At 44.8% G+C, this 21,934-nt stretch overlaps 1 protein-coding gene across 1 annotated transcript in view; it reads right to left on the bottom strand.

The window, feature by feature from the left end:
- TMEM135 (transmembrane protein 135) overlaps window positions 1–18,950 on the bottom strand; it is a 220,380-nt gene extending 201,430 nt beyond the window's left edge. Inside the window, exons 1-2 of the mRNA XM_055132698.1 lie at window positions 18,714–18,950; window positions 119–246 (exon numbers count right to left, since the gene is read on the bottom strand). Coding sequence (XP_054988673.1) covers window positions 119–246; window positions 18,714–18,854 — 269 coding nt within the window. The 5' untranslated portion in view covers window positions 18,855–18,950. The remainder of the gene's footprint in view (window positions 1–118; window positions 247–18,713) is intronic.
- Window positions 18,951–21,934: the final 2,984 nt, after the last annotated feature.

The following is a 21,934-nucleotide window of genomic DNA, read 5'->3' as shown; positions in this document are numbered from 1 at the left end:
TTTCTCTGAAATAAAATTCGAGAAGAAAACATTACCTGCAGGACATTTATATAAACATCTATTTGTTTCCGTTTCAACAATTATTTGTATTACCCTCCAATGGATTGTGAGTACCAACCTTAAAATGCAAAAGAAAGCCATATACAAGGCCCCATTTGCAGTCAGAAATGAAGCAGATTGCAGGATCTCAGGTACTAGTTTGTGTAAATAATAGTCTAATTTTCGTTTCCGAAGAATTGCTGCAATCTGGAAAGATAAAAGCTTTTTTTGTTTAATGCAATCAATTTTTTCCATTAAAGTTCATATTTAAATGGATGCTACTGAGTAATCATACATATTTAAAAATTAAATATTTTGTTATTTTACTGGCCTCTCTATAAACACACAATTTCTAGGAGAAGATATTTCCAGGTATTGAATATATAATGAGCAAATTAAACATCATAAGTTACAACATAGGTCGGATGATAACTGTCAATTTTGTAGTTCCTGAAAGAACATAAAGTGCAATTTAAATTAAAATTGTCAAAACAGCCATACTCTATGATTGCTAGAAAGGGTCAGCGATAAAACCAAAGAAATGCATTCAGTTATTCTTTATTTCTTTTTTATGTCACTGTCATTCCATTGCTCATCGATTTGCTCGAGCGATAACCAGTAACATCTTTATATGAGACTTGTTGTTACTATTTAATTGCTTTCACTCAATCAATTATTCAAAGATGACTAACAGTGTGACAAAATTATGTTAGGACTATAAAAATTAAAATGTAAAATATAAAATTAATAATTTTTGTCCCCCTAGAGATCACAGAAAATGGATCTTAAAATACAATTTTAAGAATATAGTAAGTACCACATACTAGCAGAACACAGAAACAGGAATAAGTGACCAGAAAAAGAGGCTACAAAAGTTCATCACAGAAACAGAATATCTACCTAGGCGTCTTAATGACAAATATTTAGACTGAAAACATTTGTTTGGAGTTTTTTTGTTTATAAATGTTGTATATGAAAGAAAATCCATTAAATTAAATTTTTTAAATATCTGAGATAACAATAATAAAAGCTAAAAATTAAAACCTGGGCAGGGAGATGACTCAGGGGCTGAAGTGCAGGCTCTATGCTTGAGCCCAGGGTTCAAGCCCCAACACTAGATGCTCTCCTAAGCACCAGTAGGAGCAGCCCTGGTACCAAACTGTTTATAACACAAGTATTGCTCAAATTGCCCCAAAAAAACTCATAAAATCGAAATATGAAGGTAAATATTTATTGAGCATAGTATTGCTATAAGAAATTAAAGTAGTATGATACAAAATGATCAATATGAATAAAGATATTGAAGAATGGTATGTTAGCAAAGCACACAAATGTGAAATTTTAGGGAAGACATAGGTCTGCTATAGAGGTAGGCAAGAAGGTTCACTGAGAAGGGGATATGAGCAAGATTTTGGGTTAAGTGCCCAAGACTGCGCTAGAGGAGTCTAAAACCTCTGGTTTAGACAAAAGGAATATTACTCCACTATAAAAAGAAACAAATTAGTGATATGTGAAACAAATGCCAATATATTGGGCTGGGTATAATTTTATTTTCATTTGTGCTCTTTCTAAGGAGTGGGACTACTCAAAGGATATACATCAAGAGAGGTAAAGAATAGTTTAACACTCCAGTTAAAGCAAGACGCTCATTCCGAGATTTTTCAAAATCAAACATGTTTGCCTATTGACTTAAAGTGGAAGCAGCAATAAGAGTAGTATCTCCTAATCATTCTTGTACCAAAATCATTAAGAATAAAACAAATTCATAACTTGGATGAAGAGTGAAAAGGGGAGGGAAAGCAGGAGAAAAGAGTTCTCTAAACACCCTGGCCAGAAAACCAATTCCAAAAGACCAAATATTTATGATTCCACATAACAACATTCACGAATGACTAAATTATAGGAATAAGTAAATGGCTTCCAGGAATTAAAGAAGACATGCGTTAGTAACACGGCAGTGAGTGGCTGAGAGCCAGCCCAACGGGCGAAGGCATGCTTTCAAGGAGCCTACATTCTTCCCTGCCACCTCACAGCCTGCCCCCTGCAAGCAGCACCTGCAGTGACCCAGGAGCACACAGCCAAGAGCACTTAAGTACTACCAAGTGTAGACCAAAAACAAAAGGTAATATGAGGAATTTTTCTAGTGATAAAACATGTTCTGTATCTGACTGTATCACTGCCAATATTAATTATGGACTTTACTCTCACTTTGCAAAATAATACCACTGTAGGGAAGTGGATAAAGAATATATTAATTACTACATAAGAATCTAAAACTATCTCCAAATTAAAAGTTCAATAAAAATAAGAAAAGGCAGTTCCCTAGTGACTGAAAGACATCTAAACTCCACTCAGCATCACTAGTCCTGAGATGAACACACTCAAGGAACACGACCATGCCCAGCCAAACCATTGAAGTCAAACATCCTTTTAAGTGCAGCAGGCTGTGAAGGAATGAACTCTCTCACACCCTGCTCTGGGAACGTGAAGCTCTGAGTACGGCGGGAAGTTCAGCATCTCGTGAAGCTGAGTGTATACCTGCTGGATAACACTGGTTTGACCTTGCTTCTTCCACAGGGAGCTTCAGCTTAGTGAGTTACTCCCACAACTGTACTCCTGAACACTAATAATTCTGTGTTGCTTTTCTCTTTTTTTGATGTCCCTTGCATGGTTTATTTTGCAATGTCCTTTTTTGTATAGACACAGGAAGAAGTTGATGCTATGCTTTTGTAACATGGGAGTTAACTGACTGCAAATAAACTTACTCCTGGGCATCTGTCATATTTACATGACTTAAGCCTCAGTTGCCCTTACTTCTTAACACCCCTGCAAGTCAACAGAGGGACAGAGAGAGAGTATAGTGGATAAAGGGGTTGCTATGCACATGAGTGACATCAGCTCAATCCGCAGGATCACACCCGGTCCCCCTAGCATGGCCAAGAATAGCCTCTGAGCACAGAGCCAAAGTAAGCCCTGAGCACTGCCGGAGGGCCAAAACCAAAAACATTGAATTTAATTTAAAATGAAAATCCAGGGGCTGGAGTGATAGCACAGCAGGTAGGGCTTTTGCCTTGCACATCGCTGACCCAGGTTCGATTCCCAGCATCTCATATAGTCCCCTGAGCATCGCCAGGGTTAGTTCCTGAGTGCAGAGCCAGGACTGACCCCTGTGCATCGCTGGGTGTGACCCAAAAAGCAAAAAAATTAATTAATTAATTAAATTAAATTAAAATCCAACAGAGGGGCCAGGAGATGGTTCAAAGAGCTGGAACACAGGATTGATGCCCTGGGGCCCCGGGTTTGATCCTGTATGGCACGGTCCCCTCGGTACCTGGAGCAGCCTCCAAGCACCGTCACCCCTGACAAAACCACCACAGCAGACAGCCTGCAGGCCTAGGTGTATTCCCTCCCCTGCATCTATGGTTCCCTCTGTTTTCCCAGGGGCTGGCGCCATGCCTCCACCATGGAGATGAAGGCCTAGTGCAGGGACTGAAGTCCCTGGTCATGAGAAGAAGAAAGATAATTGGCCCTAAAGGGACTGACCACATGATCTCAGCCTTATTAAGGCGAAACTTTACTTTAGCCATCATTCAACCACTAAATCTTTTACAAAACTCTTTCCAGAGTGTCTAATTAGTTTATTTGAAAATTATAAGGGGAATAAGGAATTTGTATCACATTAAGTCTTTCTTAGAGAAATCAGCAGTAATTAATGATTTCTTTAAAGACGGAACATTCTGGGCCAGCACTTTGCTGTTGGAGAAGCTACCCGTGTACAATAGTTGTCCACTAGCAACATCCCTGATCTGCTGTACAAATGCAGCCCCACAAGGAGACAAACTCCAGGTGTAACCCAGGATCTTCTAGTGGACAAAATTACCCTTAGATCACAGCTTAAAATAAGAGCACAGGGGTGGAAAACACAGTCCAGGGCTGAAAGCACTTGCCGTGTGCGCAGCTGACCCTAGCTTGCACCTCCAGGATTCACACCTAAACACAGAGCTAGGAAGAGCCCCTGAGCATCACAGGGTGTGGCTCAACCCCCTCTCCCCCAAAAACAGACTCCAGAACAAGACACACAGCCTGAGCTGTAAGTATGAGAGCCATATTCCAAAGGTTAATATTGGTATTCAGGGCAATGTTGGGACATCCTTAAGATCACATACTTAACATTTCACCTTGCTCACTAAGAGGTCTTACACAAAAACATGTTTTATTCTGCTATCTCCTGCATCTTTTGCGGAGATAGCAGAAGATAGGAGAGGGCAAACCCAGCAGCGCTCAAGACTTACTCTTGACTCTGCTCAGGAGCCAACCATCTGAGCAGAGCTCAGATGACAATATGGGGTGCCAAGGATCAAACCCCGGTTGGCCACATGCAAAGACCTGCTCTACAATGTCTGTGGACCCATTTCTTGCATACTTTACTATAAATAAAACAACTTCTGATATAAAATACTTTGATAAAGAGAAACTCCAATGATACATTTCTTATGCAAAGACTTTATTCAAATGGGAAAAAAAGGAGGTATGCATGGGGCTGGAGTGAGAGCAAAGCAGGTAGGGCATTTGCCTTGCACGTGGCCAACCCGGATTCGATTCCCAGCATCCCATATAATCCCCCAAGCACTGCCAGGGGTAATTCCTGAGTGCATGAGCCAGGAGCCAGAAGTAACCCCTTTGCATCGCCAGGTATGACCCCCCAAAAAAGAAAAAAAAAAAAAAAAAAGGTATGCATTTCCAGTCTCTCCAAAATGAACACTGGATATACTAAATAAAATCCTTAAGACAAAACTCTGACAACTAAGAGTTCAAGTCATTTAGGGCAATTTGTACACATAAGAATTGACAGTTACAGGAAAATATGCTAACTCAGGAACCAAAGATGCTTGGGTGGGGGAAGGGCTGAACAGAGCAAGGGTTCTTTCTGACAGTCCTTCCAGAAATCTTCTGAGAGGGAGATTCCTCACCCCATGGTCCCTGTTTTCCCAATCACACAATACATAATCCAAATTAACTCTAGTAACATGTTTGTCTTTGGAAAGGCAAGGACTCCACCTAGTTGAAGTCAAAGTCACAATCAAATTGAAAGAAATTAAATTATTTTTTGCTTCTTTGTTTGGAGGCCATACCTGAGGATCTCAGGACTTATTTCTGGCACAGTGCTCAGGAGCCATTCGTGGAGGGGCTCAGGGACCATAATATGTGGTGCCGAGGGCTGATCCCAAGTCAGGCGTGTGTGAGACAAGCACTCTACACACTGTACTCTATCTCCTGCCCCTAGAAATCAAGTTCTTGACGAAGGCACTGGGTTTAAGGAACTGTCAGGGACTCTCCTCCAACTAAGTCTTAACTTCTTTTTCTCAATGTCCTCATACAAAAATTTGGGTCGTGCCATAACTGTCAGCCGACGAGATGTTCATTTACTATGTGTTCATCCATCTACTATCACTTCTGAGGGAAGCCTTCCCAAGCCCAGCACACTCGAATGGGTTGGAACCACACACTTCCTAACAGCACTTCGCATTGCTGATATAGCCCTGTGTCTATTTCTGTAATATTATCTTCTCCCTAATTCTAATGTCCACGTACATCTTATTCCCCATACCCCTACATAGATGACAGATACACTGTAGAAATTAGTGATCTGAAGGGGCGGGATAAAAAGGAGAAAGAAAATGAAGATTCAGCATAAACGCTGTTACAGTCATACTCCATCAATTCCAATGAAACTAGGTGTACACTCCCAAATTCCACCCAAATCTCATTAATTCCCTGTCTGCTGGGATGGAGTTCCTTAAAAATAAGTGTAAAGGAGAGTAGTCCCATAGATCAGGAATAATCAGAAACTAGCCTTCCACTACTAAGAGATCCAGAATCTTTCACAGCAACTCCCAAATAAGATTAATCATAAGCCATACATCAGTGATTTATTAGAATCAAGAAACAAAGCATGAATTTAGCTCCCTCACTCTCCAAGAGGATCTAATAAAATGTATTATTAAATGAAGAGATATATCTTCACCCATGGAGGTCCACCCCTTTTGTTTCTAGGAAAATTTTCTAATGATCATAAAAAAAGCTATAAGTGCTAACATGAAAAAAACTATAAAAGATTTGGGCCTACTTGGCTTTTTTTTCTATAACCAAATATTCTTTCTACCAAGAATCTGACCCAGGATCAAGAAAAGTAATTCATCATAACGATTTAAATGCTATATTATCATATCTATTGCTTTTTCTGACAAGTCTACAAGACTGCAGGGGCGAATGATAGTATTCCAGGCTTGGCCAGTGAGGGCCAGAGGCCAGCTCTACAGTGACAGTGACCAGAAGAGGGTCAGTACAGTAGTAATGACAGTCTTCAACTTTAATCTCCAACTGATAATGGAACAAGCATACTTTTCATAAAAGACATCAAAGAATAGTAAGTCACATGTACAAATTCAAAATCTAAAAAAGTCATGTGAGCAGAGTTAGAGTCATCATGTAAATACTCATAAAAAAGAAATGACCAAATGTTACAATTCCAAAAGGATGGTAACAAATCCTGGAAATACCACTGAATATTTATTGAATGGAAATAAATCCCTTACCTCTACAACCTAAACAAGGCCTCAGACTTAAATCCAAAGTAATTCCAAATGTTTATAAATCCTTACCCTCTAAAAGTCAGATAACCCAGAGACCATTAGCAGTATGCATTCCTTAATGACAACAGTTTTACTTTATAACTACAAATATAAACAAATAGTAACAAAACCTTCAAAAAAATCTCAGTGTATAATGCCCAAAAGCAGAGAGAAAGTCTGGGGAATACTGTCTGCCATAGAGGTAGGGGGAGGGTAGGAAAGGGGGGGTATACTTGGGATATTGGTGGTGGGGAATGTGCACTGATGGAGGGATGGGTGTTTGATCATTGTGTGATTGTAACCCAAACATGAAAGCTCGTAACTATCTCACAGTGATTCAACTAAAAAAAAAAAAAAAAACCTCAGTGTGGGGAGCCAGGTTTTAGTGACAGATCACCACATGCCACACAAGAATTGGCATCAAGTCTGAAATCTGGTATAGCCTTGGCCCCCAAACACCATCAAGCACATGACTCCTCCCCCCTCTCCCCCCCACACAAAACCACTGACTGACTATAAAACCTGTTGAACTACCATTTTCTTAGCTCAGTTTTCACTACTTATTAGAAGCAATTTACATGCATCATTTAATCACAAGTACTTCTTTCTGGTGTTAAAATTCACCATTTCTACAATACCACAGATGCAGAAAGTGAGGCTTGGAATGCAGCTGTGGACAATGAGAGTTCTGAAATAGGCAATTTGATGCCACACTTGAAAGTTCTAGCCTCAGGGGCTGGAGCGACAGTACAGAGGGTAGAGCAGCTGCCTTGCAGGCAGAGGACCAACCAGGATTAGATCCTGACATTCCATACAGTCCCCCAACCACTGCCAGGAGTAATTCCTGAGTACAGAACCAAGTGTGCACCACTGAACAACCCTGAGCATCACCACGTGTGACCAAAAACTAAAAATAAGGACACACAAACAAAAATCAAAGTTCTGACCTCAGTAGCCATACCAAAATATAGAAATCCCTTTTGTTTGTTTAACATTCAGGTTCACTCATGCGTGAGGCTTGGTTCATCATGCGTGAGGCTCGCATGACACATCACCATAAAGGGAAATATTTATCTGTGTGTGTGTGTGTGTGTGTGTGTGTGTGTGTGTGTGTGTGTGTGTGTGCCTGCCTCTTGGAGAGCCCAGCAAGCTACCAAGACTATCCCACCCACACAGAAGAGGCTGGCAAGCTCCCCATGGTGTATTCGATATGCCAAATACAGTAATAATAACAGGTCTCATTCCCCTGACCCTGAAAGAGCCTCCAATTGTGGGGAAAAATTAGTAAGGACAGGCTGCTAAAATCTCAGGGCTAGGACGAATGGAGACGTTACAGGCGCCCACTCAAGCAAATCCATGAACAAGGGGACGACAATGATACAGTGATAGTGAATATTCAGGTTGCTGGGAGAGGGAGGAAGGAGGTGCTAGGCCACCCCCATAGTGCAAGGGCCAATTCTGGCTCAGTGCTCAAGGCAACCTGGCTCTGTATTCAAGAACCACAACTAGGGGTACTGGATGGAGCCAAGGCCGTGGCAACAGCCATGTACTAGCACCGTAACCTTTGTACTAAATCTCTGGCCCATGAAATATAAGTAGAGTTAAGCTCTGGAAGGTTTATGAAACAAATTTATGCAAGAGCATTAAAAAGAAAAAAATGTATATCACTGATTTCGCCAGTTTTTTTTTTTCAGTATAATCTTAGGCATCTAACTTGATAATGTCCGTAAGTTGGTTTTTAATTCCTAAAAATTCCAACACTTGGTTCAGAAAATACATATGGTCAACTGACCATAATACAAAATTTTGCTGAATTGATTATATGGTTCAAAAGAATTAAATATTTCCATTTTCCAGAGAGAAACATCTAAAAGGTCTTTTCCAAAAAAAAAAAAAAAGGAGCAGGATTTTTTTATTCTGCCCCAAGAGTAAAGTAAATGCTCAAAGAATAGGATTTCAACTAAGAATACCCTACCCTGTTAAATCATCAATTAGAACTGGCAGAATAAAAGTTTATATACAGATAAATAAAAATTAAACCAAGTGATTATCACTAAGCCTGTCATTCAATGAATATTTAGAAAAAAACTGTAAAATTAAAAGAAACACAAAGTAAAAGAAGCAACACACACAGTATAAGGGGATACAGGGAGAAAAGCAAACAGAACTTTTAGAATGAGTTCAACATCAACCACCCAATAGGTCCAGTTATAAAACCTTATACATAAGCCTCATGACAGCACTGAAACAAAAATCCATAGAGAAAACACACTAGAAAAATGAAATTCAAACATAACACAAAAGAAAACGTTGAAAACATGAGAGAGGTCAGATAACCCCAAAGACTGATGGGCAGGCACTGTGTACACAGGCCAGGGTCACTTGACCACCACCGCACAGTCCCCAGGCAACACCAGGAATAACCCCTGAGCACTGACGTGGTTGGAGCCTCTAAACACCACCAGGTGTGACCCAAAACCCAAAAGAATAAAACAAAATAAGGCATCAGACAAAAACAAAACAAAACAAAACAAAAAACATACAAAAATGTCCAAATTAACAAATGGTCATGTTTTCATTATTATCCTAAATGTTAATGATTTGAATTCATCAGTTAAAGGACACTGGGATAGACAGACTCTCAGACAAATGTAATAGAATGGAGAGTCCAGAAATAAAGTCTCAGATGTACAGGCAGATCATTTACAAAAAAGGGGCTAGTTATAAATGAAAAAAAGGTCTCTTCAACAAATGGTGCAGGGAAAACTGGTTAGTCACACACCACAAAATGAAATTAGACCCCTATTGCAAACCATATAGAAAGGTTAATGCACAACAGATTAGCGTAAGACCTGCATCCATAAAACATATTGAGGAAACAAAGGCAAAAAACTCCATGATGTTGATATCAGAGTAGTCCTCAATGAGAGATGCCACTGGCAAAGAAAACAAAAGCATAAACAAACAAATGGGCCAGCAACAAACTAAAAACTCCACACTGTGAGAGGAACACTAAAATCAAGCTGTCCTATTGAGCAGTGGAAAATATTCACACAACACACATAACACTTACAAAGGACAAATACTCACAAAGCTCAATAATAAGAATACAAATAATCCCACCCCCAAAATGGGGAGGGCCAGGAAGATAGTACAGGGCTTAAAGCACTTCCCTTGCATCTGACCAACCCAGTTCAATTCCTGGCACCACATAAGGAGTGATCCCTGAGTACAGAACCAGAAGTAAGCCCTGAACACAAAAAGAGAAAGATCATTAAAACATGGGGAGAGAAGCTGAACAGACTCTTCCTCAAAGAAGACAAACAGATGGCCAACAGGCATATGAAAAAGTGTGACTCGTCAATTATTATCTGAAAAATGCAAAGAAAAAGAACGATGAGATATCACCTCACACCAGTAATAGAGGTCCAAATCAGAATGCAGGGAAGTAACAGGTGCTGGTGGGGATGTACAAAAAGGAATTATAATTCACTGTTGGTGGTAATATGGAAAACAGAACAGAAACTTTATAGGAAGCAGAATGGAGATTTCCAAAAAAATTGGAAATAAAACTTACATCAGACCCAGGGAGTTTACCTGGATACCTATTCTAAGAAAACAGAAACATCAATTCACAAGAACATATGCACACCTATTTCAATGCACAATACCCAAGTGGCGGTGCTCAGAGCTTACTCCTAGCTCTGTGCTCAGAGATCACTCCTGGCAGTGCTCAGGGACCCATATGGGATGCCAGAGATCGAACCCAGGTAGGGTGCATGCAAGGTAACCGCCCTACCCACTGTACTATTCCTCTAGCCCACGATACCCAAGATCTGAAAATCACCCAGGCACCCAACAAAAGAGAGCAAAATGAAAGAATTGCGATACAGATACACAACAGAATGCTACTGAACTCCAGTATAAGAAAAGACAAAATAGGAACTGAAGAGATAGTACAGTGGGTAGGGTGCTTACCTTGCATGCATCCAAGACAAGTTCAATCCCCAGCACCCCATATAGTTCCTCAAGCACCACCAGGAGTAATTCCTGAGGGCAGAGCCAGGAGTAACTCCTGAGCATTACTGGGTATAGTCCAAAACCAAAAAAATAATAGTTTTATTTAAAAGGAAAAACAAAATGTTGCTGTTTGATGGAATTTGGATGGAACTGGAGGAAGTCATGCAAAGTGGAGTAAAGAAGAAAAAGATCACTCATATGTGGAGTACAGAAAAATAAAGAATAGAGAAAAGGCTCACTGGAGCAAGCCCTGAGAAAGCACCAACAGAACCAATAACATCTTGGGGTGAGGATACAGACCTTGGGATAATGGTGGGGGGGACACTGGCACTCACTAGTGTGGTGTAACAGTGTTATAAACATAGAACAGGTTTATTAGTTCCACTATAATCAATAGGTTTGTTTAATACAACTTTATGCCTTCTGCAGAAATCTCATCTTCACTCCAGAGAAAAATATAGCAAATCTGGAGTCGGAGTGATAGGCCAGCGGGGAAGGCATTTGCCTTTCACCTGGTCGACCCAGGTTCAATTCCCAGCATGCCATATGGTCCCCCGAACACTGTCAGGAATATCCAGAGTGCAGAGCCAGGAGTAACCCCTGAGCAACAATAAGGTGTGACCTGAAAAGCCAAAAAGCAAAAAGCAAATATATATACATATATATATGTATATATAGCAAATTTAAGCAAAAAGGCTGAAAGGCAATCTTATAAATGGTAACCTGAAAATTACAAGTACAGAAAACGAGATTTCCTAATTTTAAAAGTTAAAAATAGAAAAAGACATTGAAGAATGATCAAAGGTTATCACAACAAAAAGATACAATATAAGAATACTTATGTACCAAATGATGGCCAACAAAAAGCACAGACTAATTATTAACATAAACAGGGTCAAGAGCAGGATGTGTGCAAAAGGCTGAGTTTGAGACTCTAGCCCCGCACTGCATGGTCTCAGCACTGCCAGGAGCGGCCACAAGCAGAGTCTGCAGAAGAAGCCCCCACCCCACCCCGCAAGAGGATTTTAACATCTCAGATTCAACCATGAAAAGATCAACAAAGGCATTCTGACAAAACACGAAGGAACAGACTGCATCTGGGAAGCATACGAAGCCAACGACATACCTCCTACAACTCCCATGAGTTTATCACTGGAGGATGCACAAGTACTTCAAGAACATGCATTTTTGTTTTGTCCTGATTTTACTGAGATTCCATGGTTTACAGTACTATTAGTGATGGTTTCTTATAGACAGAACTCTCCCTTCTGCAGGTGGGTGCCCAGAGTAAAGAGTGTCTATGAACAGGCGAGAGGCAGCTCAAGTTACTGCTGAACCAAAGAACTTCAGGAAGGCTAAGCACAACGCAAAGTCAAAGCAGCAGAGGGACACCCGAGCATTCCGTTCTCCGAGGGTCCAGTACGATTCCCCACTAAGCACAGAAAAGCCCACAGAGGTGCAGACTGAACAGCAGCAACTTTAGCCGACATGGTATGGCAGTGGGCTGGAGCAATAGCAAAGCGGGTAGGGCCTTTCACTCGGACAACCCGTGTTCGATTCCGCCCCTCTCGGAGAGCCCGGCAAGCTACCAAAAGTATCGCGCCCACACGGCAGAGCCTGGCAAGCTCCCTGTGGCATACTGGATATGCCAAAAACAGTAACAATAAGTCTCACAGTGAGAGACATTACTGGTGCCCATTCGAGCAAATCGATGAGCAACGGGATGACAGTGACAGTGACAGGTATGGCAGTGAAGAAAGTTCCCCGCCTGCCCTACGCCCAGTGTTAAGCCTAGCAGCCCAGGTCCCAGGCAGCTCTGCCCGCAGAGGAGTCTCACTGCAGCCAAGGCAAAGAAAACGGTGGGGTCTGAGACCACAGAAGTGTCTGGGACACCAAGCTGCGCCTACCAGGGAGGAAGGGCTCACCTCTCCACCCAAGGCGAGAGGCGGGACTGAAGTCTCCAGGATCTTAGGAGACGTGACAGGGGCAAAGGCCCTCGTCAGAACTAAAAGCTAGTGTGGGATGGAAGAGATAAATCGTCAAGTGTACAAAGATGGAAGAGACCAAAGAAATATCAGTGAATCCAAGAACTGATTCCTAGAAAAACTAAAACTGATAAACCTGTAGCTGGGCTGAGAGATGAGAGAATACTCTACCAAACAGAATCAGAAATGAAATGGGAAAAATTACATAGATATCACAGAAATATAAAAGACCAAAAAAGACCACTGAGTAACTAACTACCTGCCAGTAAGTCTGATAATGTAGAGAAATGAGTAAGTTCTTAGAAAAAATATAGCCTTCCAGGACTGAACCAGAACAGAAAATCTAAACAGACTGATAATAAGTATGGAAACTGAAAGAAAAATCAAAACTCTCAAAAAAAAAAAAATCAAGTTCAGGATCAACTGGCTTTACTAGTAAATTCTACCATACTTCCACAGAACCTAAGCCTTTTCTTCTCAAACTCTTAAAAAACTGTATCACTGTATCACTGTCATCCCATTGTTCATCAATTTGCTTGAGGGGCGCCAGTAATGTCTCCATTCATCCCTGTCCCTACAAAAACAACAACAAAAAAAACCTGAAAGGAAAACTTCTGAACACAATTTATGAGACCAAGCAAAACTAGGGGGGGGGGGAAGCACAGAAGATTAATAAATAAATAAAGGAAAAAGAGTACCAGAAAGATAGTTCAGTGGGTAAGGCCTTGCAAGTGGTTGACCTAGGTTCAATCGCCAGCACTGCTAGCTAGAAGTCAGCCATGAGCACGGAGTCAGGACTAAGCCCTGAGCACTGCCAGGTATAGCCCAAAACCATAAAGGAAAGAAAAACAAAAGCATCTACTTTGAACTCACATAAGGGTAAATGCTAGTACGCTATTGTGAGAGTCCTAAGGAAGTCGCTTCCCTGGGCCAGAGGGAGAGCACCTCCAGGAACGCCTGCCTATCATGTGGCTGGCCCACTTCTGGTTCCCAGGACCCAGTATGTGTGCCCATCAACAAAACAAAAGTCACCCAAGAACATAGTAACTGCATTGTTAATAAAGGTTTTAGGGGACAAGAGCAAATAGTACAGTGGGTAGGGCGCTTGCCTTGCTAGTCAACCTGGGTTAGATCTTTGGTAACTCGTATGTATGGTGCCCCAAGCGCCAGACCGGATCCCTGAGCACAGCTAGGTGCAGCCCAAAAACAAAAAACAAACAAAAATTTTTTTTAAAAAGAAAGGTTAGGAAAAAAAGGAAGGAACAAAGAAGAAGGAAGGAAGGAAGGAAGGAAGGAAGGAAGGAAGGAAGGAAGGAAGGAAGGAAGGAAGGAAGGAAGGAATTAAGGTGACCGAGGTAAGTGAAGAACGTTTTTCTTCCTAGAGATGGCAACTAAAAACTTGAGCAGCATAGAATCCACTCTACTACAATGGCAGCATGAATTCTGAATTTGCCACAAATATCAAGCCCAGTGTGCTTTCATTAACATCAGTGGCAATTTAGGTTTAATCAGTTTAATCACTGTTTCCGATCATTGTATGTGTGGGAAAAAGGGCATTAGTTATTGAATGTGTGCCAATAACTAACATGTAAAAAAGAAAATAAAGCTTTCTGAAATAAATACATTGTATGCATAAATTGTTAGCATAGATTACCAAACATGCAGGACTTTTGGGCTGTCTGGGAATCATGCCCAGCTTGATGTTCTGGGGTGACTCTCAGCAGTGTTCAGGGAATCAAACCTGGGGCTCCCAAACGTGCTCCAGACCTTCCTTTCAGACCAGTCCTTTCTGTTTTCAGAAAGCAATTCTAGGGCAGGGGCGGGAGTACAGAAGGTAAGGTGCTCTCACTGCAAGCAGCTAACCCCAGATCAACCCCAGCATCGTAAGGTCACTGCCAAGGTGACTCCTGAGCACAGAGCCAGGAACAGCCCCTGAGCACTGACAGGTCTGGTGCTCCCCCAAGTCAGGGCCAGAGAAAGACGTACAGGGTGTAAGACACTTGCCTTACCCGCAGCCAACGCCAGTCTGACCCCCAAATGGTATCTAAAGCACCACTGGCAGTGGCCCTCAAACCCCCCAAGATATAAAATAAAAACAAAAACCATTGAAAGAGAACTGATATTTTTCACACATTGTAAAAAAGAAAACAGATTTGCTATTAAAATCCTGTAACCACTGGGCCAGAACTGGAGTGCGGCAGGTGGGACCCGTCCCTTGCATGCAGCAGGCCCGACGGTCCCCTGAGTGATCCAGAGTGACCCCTAAGCAGTCAGGAGCCAGTCCGAGCACACTGCTGCGTGCGGTCCAAAGACCAAAAGCAAGTAAATCAAATACTGCAACTGCATTTCAAACTGGTTTAGGAAACAGAAGAGGGGGCAGGAGCAGCAGTGCAGCAGGACAGGGACGTGCTTGCCTTGTAGCAGCCAAGCCAGGGTCACCACACACGAGTCCCAAGCCACACATGGAGTGACCCTTGAGCCCCAAGTCAGGATGAAGGCCCGGTGTGCTCATGCATGAAAACAAAAGAGAAAAGAAAAAAAGAAATAGAAAATGAATAGTGACAAGAAAAACTGTTGATATCTAACAGTAAAGAAGTATGGAAAAAATGTATAGAATATGAAATTAACTATAAAAGGAACAAAATGAACAAGATTAACTATAAGATGAACAATGAAAAGTACAACACGCATGGTTGTACTAAATGCAATATTTCAAATGAAAAGAGATATAAAAGACCCATTTTATGAGCTAAAAATATCAATCTTGATTCAAAATTTCCCCTTTTCCATGAATAAGGACAAGAGCATCAGCCAAACTTAAAATCCAAGAAACATAAGCAATCCTCACAATGCACCCACAGTTCCCGCCTCTAGTTCTACTCGTTCTCCCTGTGGCTGACCTCTTCCCTGATCTCAGTCCTCCCTAATCTCTGGTCTTGTCTCTTCAACTGCCCACAGCACACCCACAGGCCTGCTCACTCCTAAACCACTCAGGCACTCATTCGTTCATTCCTGTACACTCACTCACTGAAACTCTGTGCTAGTTTTAAACACAAACCAGATTTCAAACAGCAGAGGTTGAAATCAACTACTATTTCAACAACAAACAGCTACTATGCAATAACTAGAAGATGCTACTCCTACACAGTATTATCCCACTTAAATCCTCATGAGAGTGAAAGATAGACATGTGTATATATATGCACACACACACATATATATATGAGGGGAAGGAGAGAGAGCAAGAGAGAAAGCGCCTGCCATAGAGGGGTGGAAGGGCAACTAGGGACATTGGTGGTAGGAAATGCACACTGGTGAAAGGACAGGTGTTGGAACATTGTATGACTGAAACCCAATCGTGAACAACTTTTAACTGTGTATCTCACTGTGATTCAATAAATAAATAAACAAATCCTTACAACAATCAAAAAAAAAACAAAAACAGATACACATCCTCTGCAGTACCAAAAAAAGTTAAGGAGCAAAAAAGTGAGACATTTTTCCTAAAACCACATTGCTAATAAACTCCAGAGTCCTAGCCCATTTGAACTGCTTAATGAACATACTGCTAAACAATTTTTCAACTCCAATGAATCAACTCCTAAAGAATTTTTCTAATTTATGGGGCTGGAGAGATAGCACAGTGGGTAGGGCGTTTGCCTTGCACGCGGCCGACCCGGGTTCGATTCCCAGCATCCCATATGGTCACCCAAGCACCGCCAGGAGTAATTCCTGAGTGCATGAGCCAGGAGTAACCCCTGTGCATCGCTGAGTGTGACCCGAAAAGCAAAAAAAAAAAAAAAAAAAAAGAATTTTTCTAATTCAGTCTACCCAGTGCAACTAGATTAATCATCTAAAAACAGCATTTCATACTTTAAAACATCCTTTAGCCTTTGGTTAAAAATGTTTCTCAGGATCTGAGAAATAGCTATGCATTTGCCTTGCATGCAATGGGGCTGCAGTTTAAATGAATGGCCTGAATCCCATCATATGCATACGGCACTGCCCAACACACATAGCACCAGGTGTTACACCGAACACAGAGGCAGGAATGGTCCCTAAACACCACTGAATGTGCCCGCAACCCACCTGAAAAAAAATAACATTCTCAATCACTCATTTATCCATTAATATCTGAAGAATATGGAAAAACTTAGAAGCTAATGAAAACTCATGAGTGGTAAAACGTGAAGCACTTCCTTGCTAGGTCTAAATCTTGGAAATCATTTAATCTCACTAATCTTTAGTTTCTTATTACTTTTCTACTACGAAATGTAAGTAAACTTCTCTTAGAAAACAAGTTCAATTTCCGCTTCAGTTTACACTGCTCCCTGGCCTGAGAGATTATAGTTGCCTTGCACCAGTCCACTCCTGTTCAATCCTTTACAGTCCCCTGAGCACCACCGGGAGTGACTCCTTATTGCAGAGCCAGGAGGAAGCCGCTGGGCATCCCAGATGCGATCCCTCCAACCTCCGCAAAATTTACACTGTTCTTTCTCCACACAGAATGGATATTCTGAGTCAGTGCTAGTGCAGGAGGTGAGGTGCCTCAATTCTGGACACCACTTGTGACCGCCAAGCACCACACCTGAGAACAGAAGCGGGCTCAGCCCTGAGGGAGGGAGGGAGGGAGGGAGGGAGGGAGGGAGGGAGGGAGGGAAGGAAGGAAGGAAGGAAGGAAGGAAGGAAGGAAGGAAGGAAGGAAGGAAGGAAGGAAGGAAGGAAGGAAGGAAGGAAGGAAGGAAGGAAGGAAATGCATGGGATGAAAACTAGTCAACACGCTGTTAAAATATAAATAAATTAAAACAGCCTAAGAATGTGGAAAAATAAAATCAAAAGCAAGAAAATCTAAGGCAAAATCCTCTGCTCCAAAAAGTTTATTATCAGCCCCGACCTCTTTACAGTTCAAACTGCACACTCGGTTCACCTGGTCCATTTGGAGTGCAGCATCTGGGGCCTGAACCCCGACTGTAGCGTCACCTAAGGGGCTCCTGGGGCCTGAACCCCATTGTACTGTCACCCAGGACGCTCCTGTGGGCCAGAACCCTGACTGTAGCATCACCCACAAGCTCCTGGAGACCTGAACCCCACTGTAGCGTCACCCAGGGGGCTCCTGGGCCTGAAGCAGACAGTAGCATGATCCAGGGCACGCCTGGGGCCTGAACCCCGACTGTAGCATTACCCAGGGGGGCTCCTGAGGGCCTAAATTCCAACTGTAGCGTCACCTATGGGGCTCCTGAGGCCTGAACCCTGACTGTAACGTCACCCATGGGGCTCCTGGGGCTTGAACCCGAGAGCAGTGTCACCTAGGGCGCTCCTGAGGCCTAAACCCCAACTGTAGGGTCACCCAGGGCTCTCCTGAGGCCTGAACCTCGACTGCAGCATCACTCAGAGCGGTCCTGGGACCTGGACCCCGACTGTAGCGTCACCCAGGACGGTCCTGGGACCTGGACCCCGACTGTAGCGTCACCCAGGGCGGTCCTGGGACCTGGACCCCGACTGTAGCGTCACCCAGGGCGGTCCTGGGACCTGGACCCCGACTGTAGCGTCACCCAGGGCGGTCCTGGGACCTGGACCCCGACTGTAGCGTCACCCAGGGCGGTCCTGGGACCTGGACCCCGACTGTAGCGTCACCCAGGGCGGTCCTGGGACCTGGACCCCGACTGTAGCGTCACCCAGGGCGGTCCTGGGGCCTGGACCCCGACTGTAGCGTCACCTATGGGGGTCCTGGGGCCTGGACCCACACTGTAACGTCACCGGCGGGGCTCCCGGGGCCTGGACCCTGATCTTAGCGTCACCCGGGGGGCGCCCGGGGCCTGGACCCGACGGAGCGTCCCCGGGGCTCGGGCTGCGCCGCACGTCCGTGGCAGCAGCGCCCCCGAGGCGCCCGCAGTGTTCCCCGGACAAGGGCACGGTCTGCCCGGCGGGCGGGACGAGAGTGGCCGCAGCTGCCCGCGCGGGGCCGGGACACTGCTGCGGCCGGCCCGTCCCCGCGCGCCCCTGCCCACGTCGCGCCGCCCGGCCCGCGCGGCCTCACCAGGTACAGGGGGGCGTAGATCTTCAGCGACTCCTCCAGGGCGCCCGCGGTGATCTGCAGGAAGGACAGCCCGCAGGACGGGTGCCAGGTGTGGCCCACCTCGTAGCAGTTGTGCGGGATGGACTTGCTGAGGGCCGCCATGACGCGCCGCGCAGGGCCGCGGGCGGGGGAACGGGGGCAAAGGTCACGGAGCGGGCGGCTCGGCGGGGCGCCTCGGATGATGCGCGCCGGCGTATGGCGGCGAGGGGCGGGGCGCTCCGGGGGCGGGGCGCGCCGGGAGGGCGGGGCGGGGCGGGCGAGGGGCGGGGCGCGGCGAGGGGCGGGGCGCGCGCGCGCCTGGCGGCCTCGGAACCTGGACGCGTGTCCTGGGGCCGCGCCGCCAGTGCAGAGTCGCCCATCCGCGCTGGCCCCGGATGAGGGCCTGTGTCCCCAGCCCTCCCCTGCCCCCCGCCGGGCCCCCGCGGTGGAGCGGAGCAAGCAGAGGTCTCTGCCGGGAGCCGGCGCCGGGCAGTTCGGGCGGCGCGCCCTTCCCCGATGGCCCCGAGGACCGGCCGCCCCTGCAGCCGCCTCGGCACGGGCAGCTCAGCCGGCTCGGGACGCGGGGGGCGCGCTCGGGTGGGCTCCGCAGGCACGCGGCGAGGGGATGGCCAGTACCGAGGGCCGGGGGGCGGGGGCAGAGGGGGAGGGCGGGGCGCGAGCGCAAGGCCCGGTGTGAGGCAGTGTGCGCGAGGTCAGCAGTAAGCCTCGGGCCTGCAATAAATTAGGGACAGTCCCCCTGGCTGGGGAGCCGGCCGGGCGTCCACATGACCTGGCTCCGGCTGGCCTGACCTCCCCTAAACCCAAGGTCAGCTTGCTTCAGTCACAAGGATGATTCGATGTTGCTGTGGTCACCAATTAGAAGACATAGTTGAAGATGCTTTTTTTACATTTTTTTTCTTTGTTTTTCGGCCCCAACCAGGTGTTCAGGGGTCACTCCTGAGTCAGATAACACCGCAAAACTGTTAGTTTCTTCTACACCAACAATTTTGCTAAGCCCTCGGAATTCTGTTACCTAGTTTCTAAAAGCAGGAGATTGTTCTGTTTCTGTTGATGTGTTCTGCAGCTATTTACCAACCACATACCATTTTCCAGGCAGCATTCTAGGTTCTGACCATATAAACATGAACAAGAAAATCGTCTACCTTCATCGTTGCTAATGCACTGGGGACAGAGCTCTGGCTGCCACCACCTGTGGCTTCCAAAGTTACAGTGGATAATGAAGACACTGAGCATTTAATCTGCTCACGAAGAGATTAAAGAAAGAAAACATGTTTAAGAACCTTGTTCTGGTGTTTGTTTGAGGGCCACACCCAGTGATGCTCAGGGGTTACTCCTGGCTCTCACTCAGGAATTACACCTGGAAGTACTCGGGGACCATATGGGATCTTGGGCTCAAACCTGGCCGATCCACTTACAAGACAAACACCTTACCGGCTGTACAGAAGGCCCTGACACTTTTTTTTTTTCTTTCTTTTTGGGTCACACCAGGCGATGCACAGGGGGTCACTCCTGGCTCATGCACTCAGGAATCACCCCTGGCGGTGCTCAGGGGACCATATGGGATGCTGGGATTCGAACCCGGGTCGGCCGCGTGCAAGGCAAACGCCCTACCTGCTGTGCTATCGCTCCAGCCCCGGGGCCTGCCACTTTAAACTGGCAGATCCCCAGCACTGCCAGGAGTGACCCCTGAACACCTGGTTGGGGCCCAAAGCATGTTAGCTATCTCTTCTAATTGGTGACAACAGCAAAATCGAATCATCCTTGTGACTGAAGCAAGCTGACTCTGGGGCTTAGGGGAGGTCTGCAGCCACCAGTGTGTTCCCGCCATGCTTTCTGTGCTGTCACGGATGAACTGAGAGACCAAGGGGAATGCCTGTGTACTGTGTGTATTCTGGGCTCAGAAGAGTGCACCCCAGAAAAGCAAGCCGGTGCATGTCAACTCTAAAGATCCAGGCAACAGAAATGCACAGGGCTGGAGAAACAGAACAGGAGGTAAGGTCCTTGCTGTGCACACTGCTGCTGCAGCCTGGACCCTGGCTCAGATGCCTAGGTCTGCAAGCCCCCTGAGCACTGCTAGAGTTCACTTCTAAGCAGGGTCAGGAACAGCCACTAGATGTGCCCCAAAACAGACAACAACTATTAAAAAAATAATTATAATAATAACACCAGAGAGTGTAGTACTTAGCAGGTACTTAGAAAGAGTGTAGTACTTAGCACTTCCTTTGAACACAGCTGACCCAAGGTCCATCCCAACTCCCTATATGGGATTCATGAGCACCAAGCCAGGAGTACTGCCAAGTGTGGAGAAAGAAAGGCAAGAAAGGAAGGGAGGGCAGGAAAAGAAATTTACAGCAATTAGAAGGTGGCAAGTAATCAGTTTAGGGATACTAAAGATCACTGGAACTTGGGAAGCAGTTTAGTAGTAGACTCTTAAAAGGAACACCCTAGTAACAGTAAAGTGCTTCCGTAGCTCCAGTTCCTACCACCCCTTTCCAATGGGCCTGTTCAAAACAGTGAATAAAAACAATACAGATCATTTAAGCAACCTATCAGTGATTGAATAGGTTTTAGTACCAATTCCAATGTTTATTCCAAGAGGTGGGGGGAGAGGAGGAGTTCTCCCACACCAATAAGCAATTTTCAGTCACCTGTGTGTATATATGGAGGGACAGGAAGCAGGAATAACCAAGATCTTAGAAACTAACTCAAATCTGAGAGCAGGAGATAGCATCGGATTTCACAGGTAAATGGCTCAGTCTCCAAAGACTGCCTTCCACTTCAAAGGCCAACCTCAGGCCCAGATTGTGACCTCTGTTCTGATGAATTAGCAAAACCCAAAGGTTCCAAAACCACCCCCAACTCAGGAGACCAATCAGAACAGCACACAGAACTCAGTAAACGCAGAGATCAATCCCTTTACTTCTAGCTCATTGATTTATGACATATGAAGCAACATATTGAAGAAACACAAGAAATAAGGTCCCTCCCCCCACCAAAAAAAAAACCACATTGCATTTTAGGCATGCAAAATGCAACTTTGTGAATCATGGCTCCTTAATAATTTTTTTTTTAATTAAAAAGAATGTTTCCTGCTTCCCCAACCAGGAAGCGCTCTAACGGCTCTTTTTACTATTTTTTTTTCTTTCCAACTCTGACCTTTCTCTATGTCCCAAAAAATTGAA

Source organism: Sorex araneus, chromosome 1, assembly GCF_027595985.1.
Source record: "Sorex araneus isolate mSorAra2 chromosome 1, mSorAra2.pri, whole genome shotgun sequence".
Lineage (NCBI taxonomy): Eukaryota > Metazoa > Chordata > Mammalia > Eulipotyphla > Soricidae > Sorex > Sorex araneus.
The sequence above is the reverse complement of the archived record's forward strand: the minus strand, read 5'-3'. Positions and strand labels throughout refer to the sequence as shown.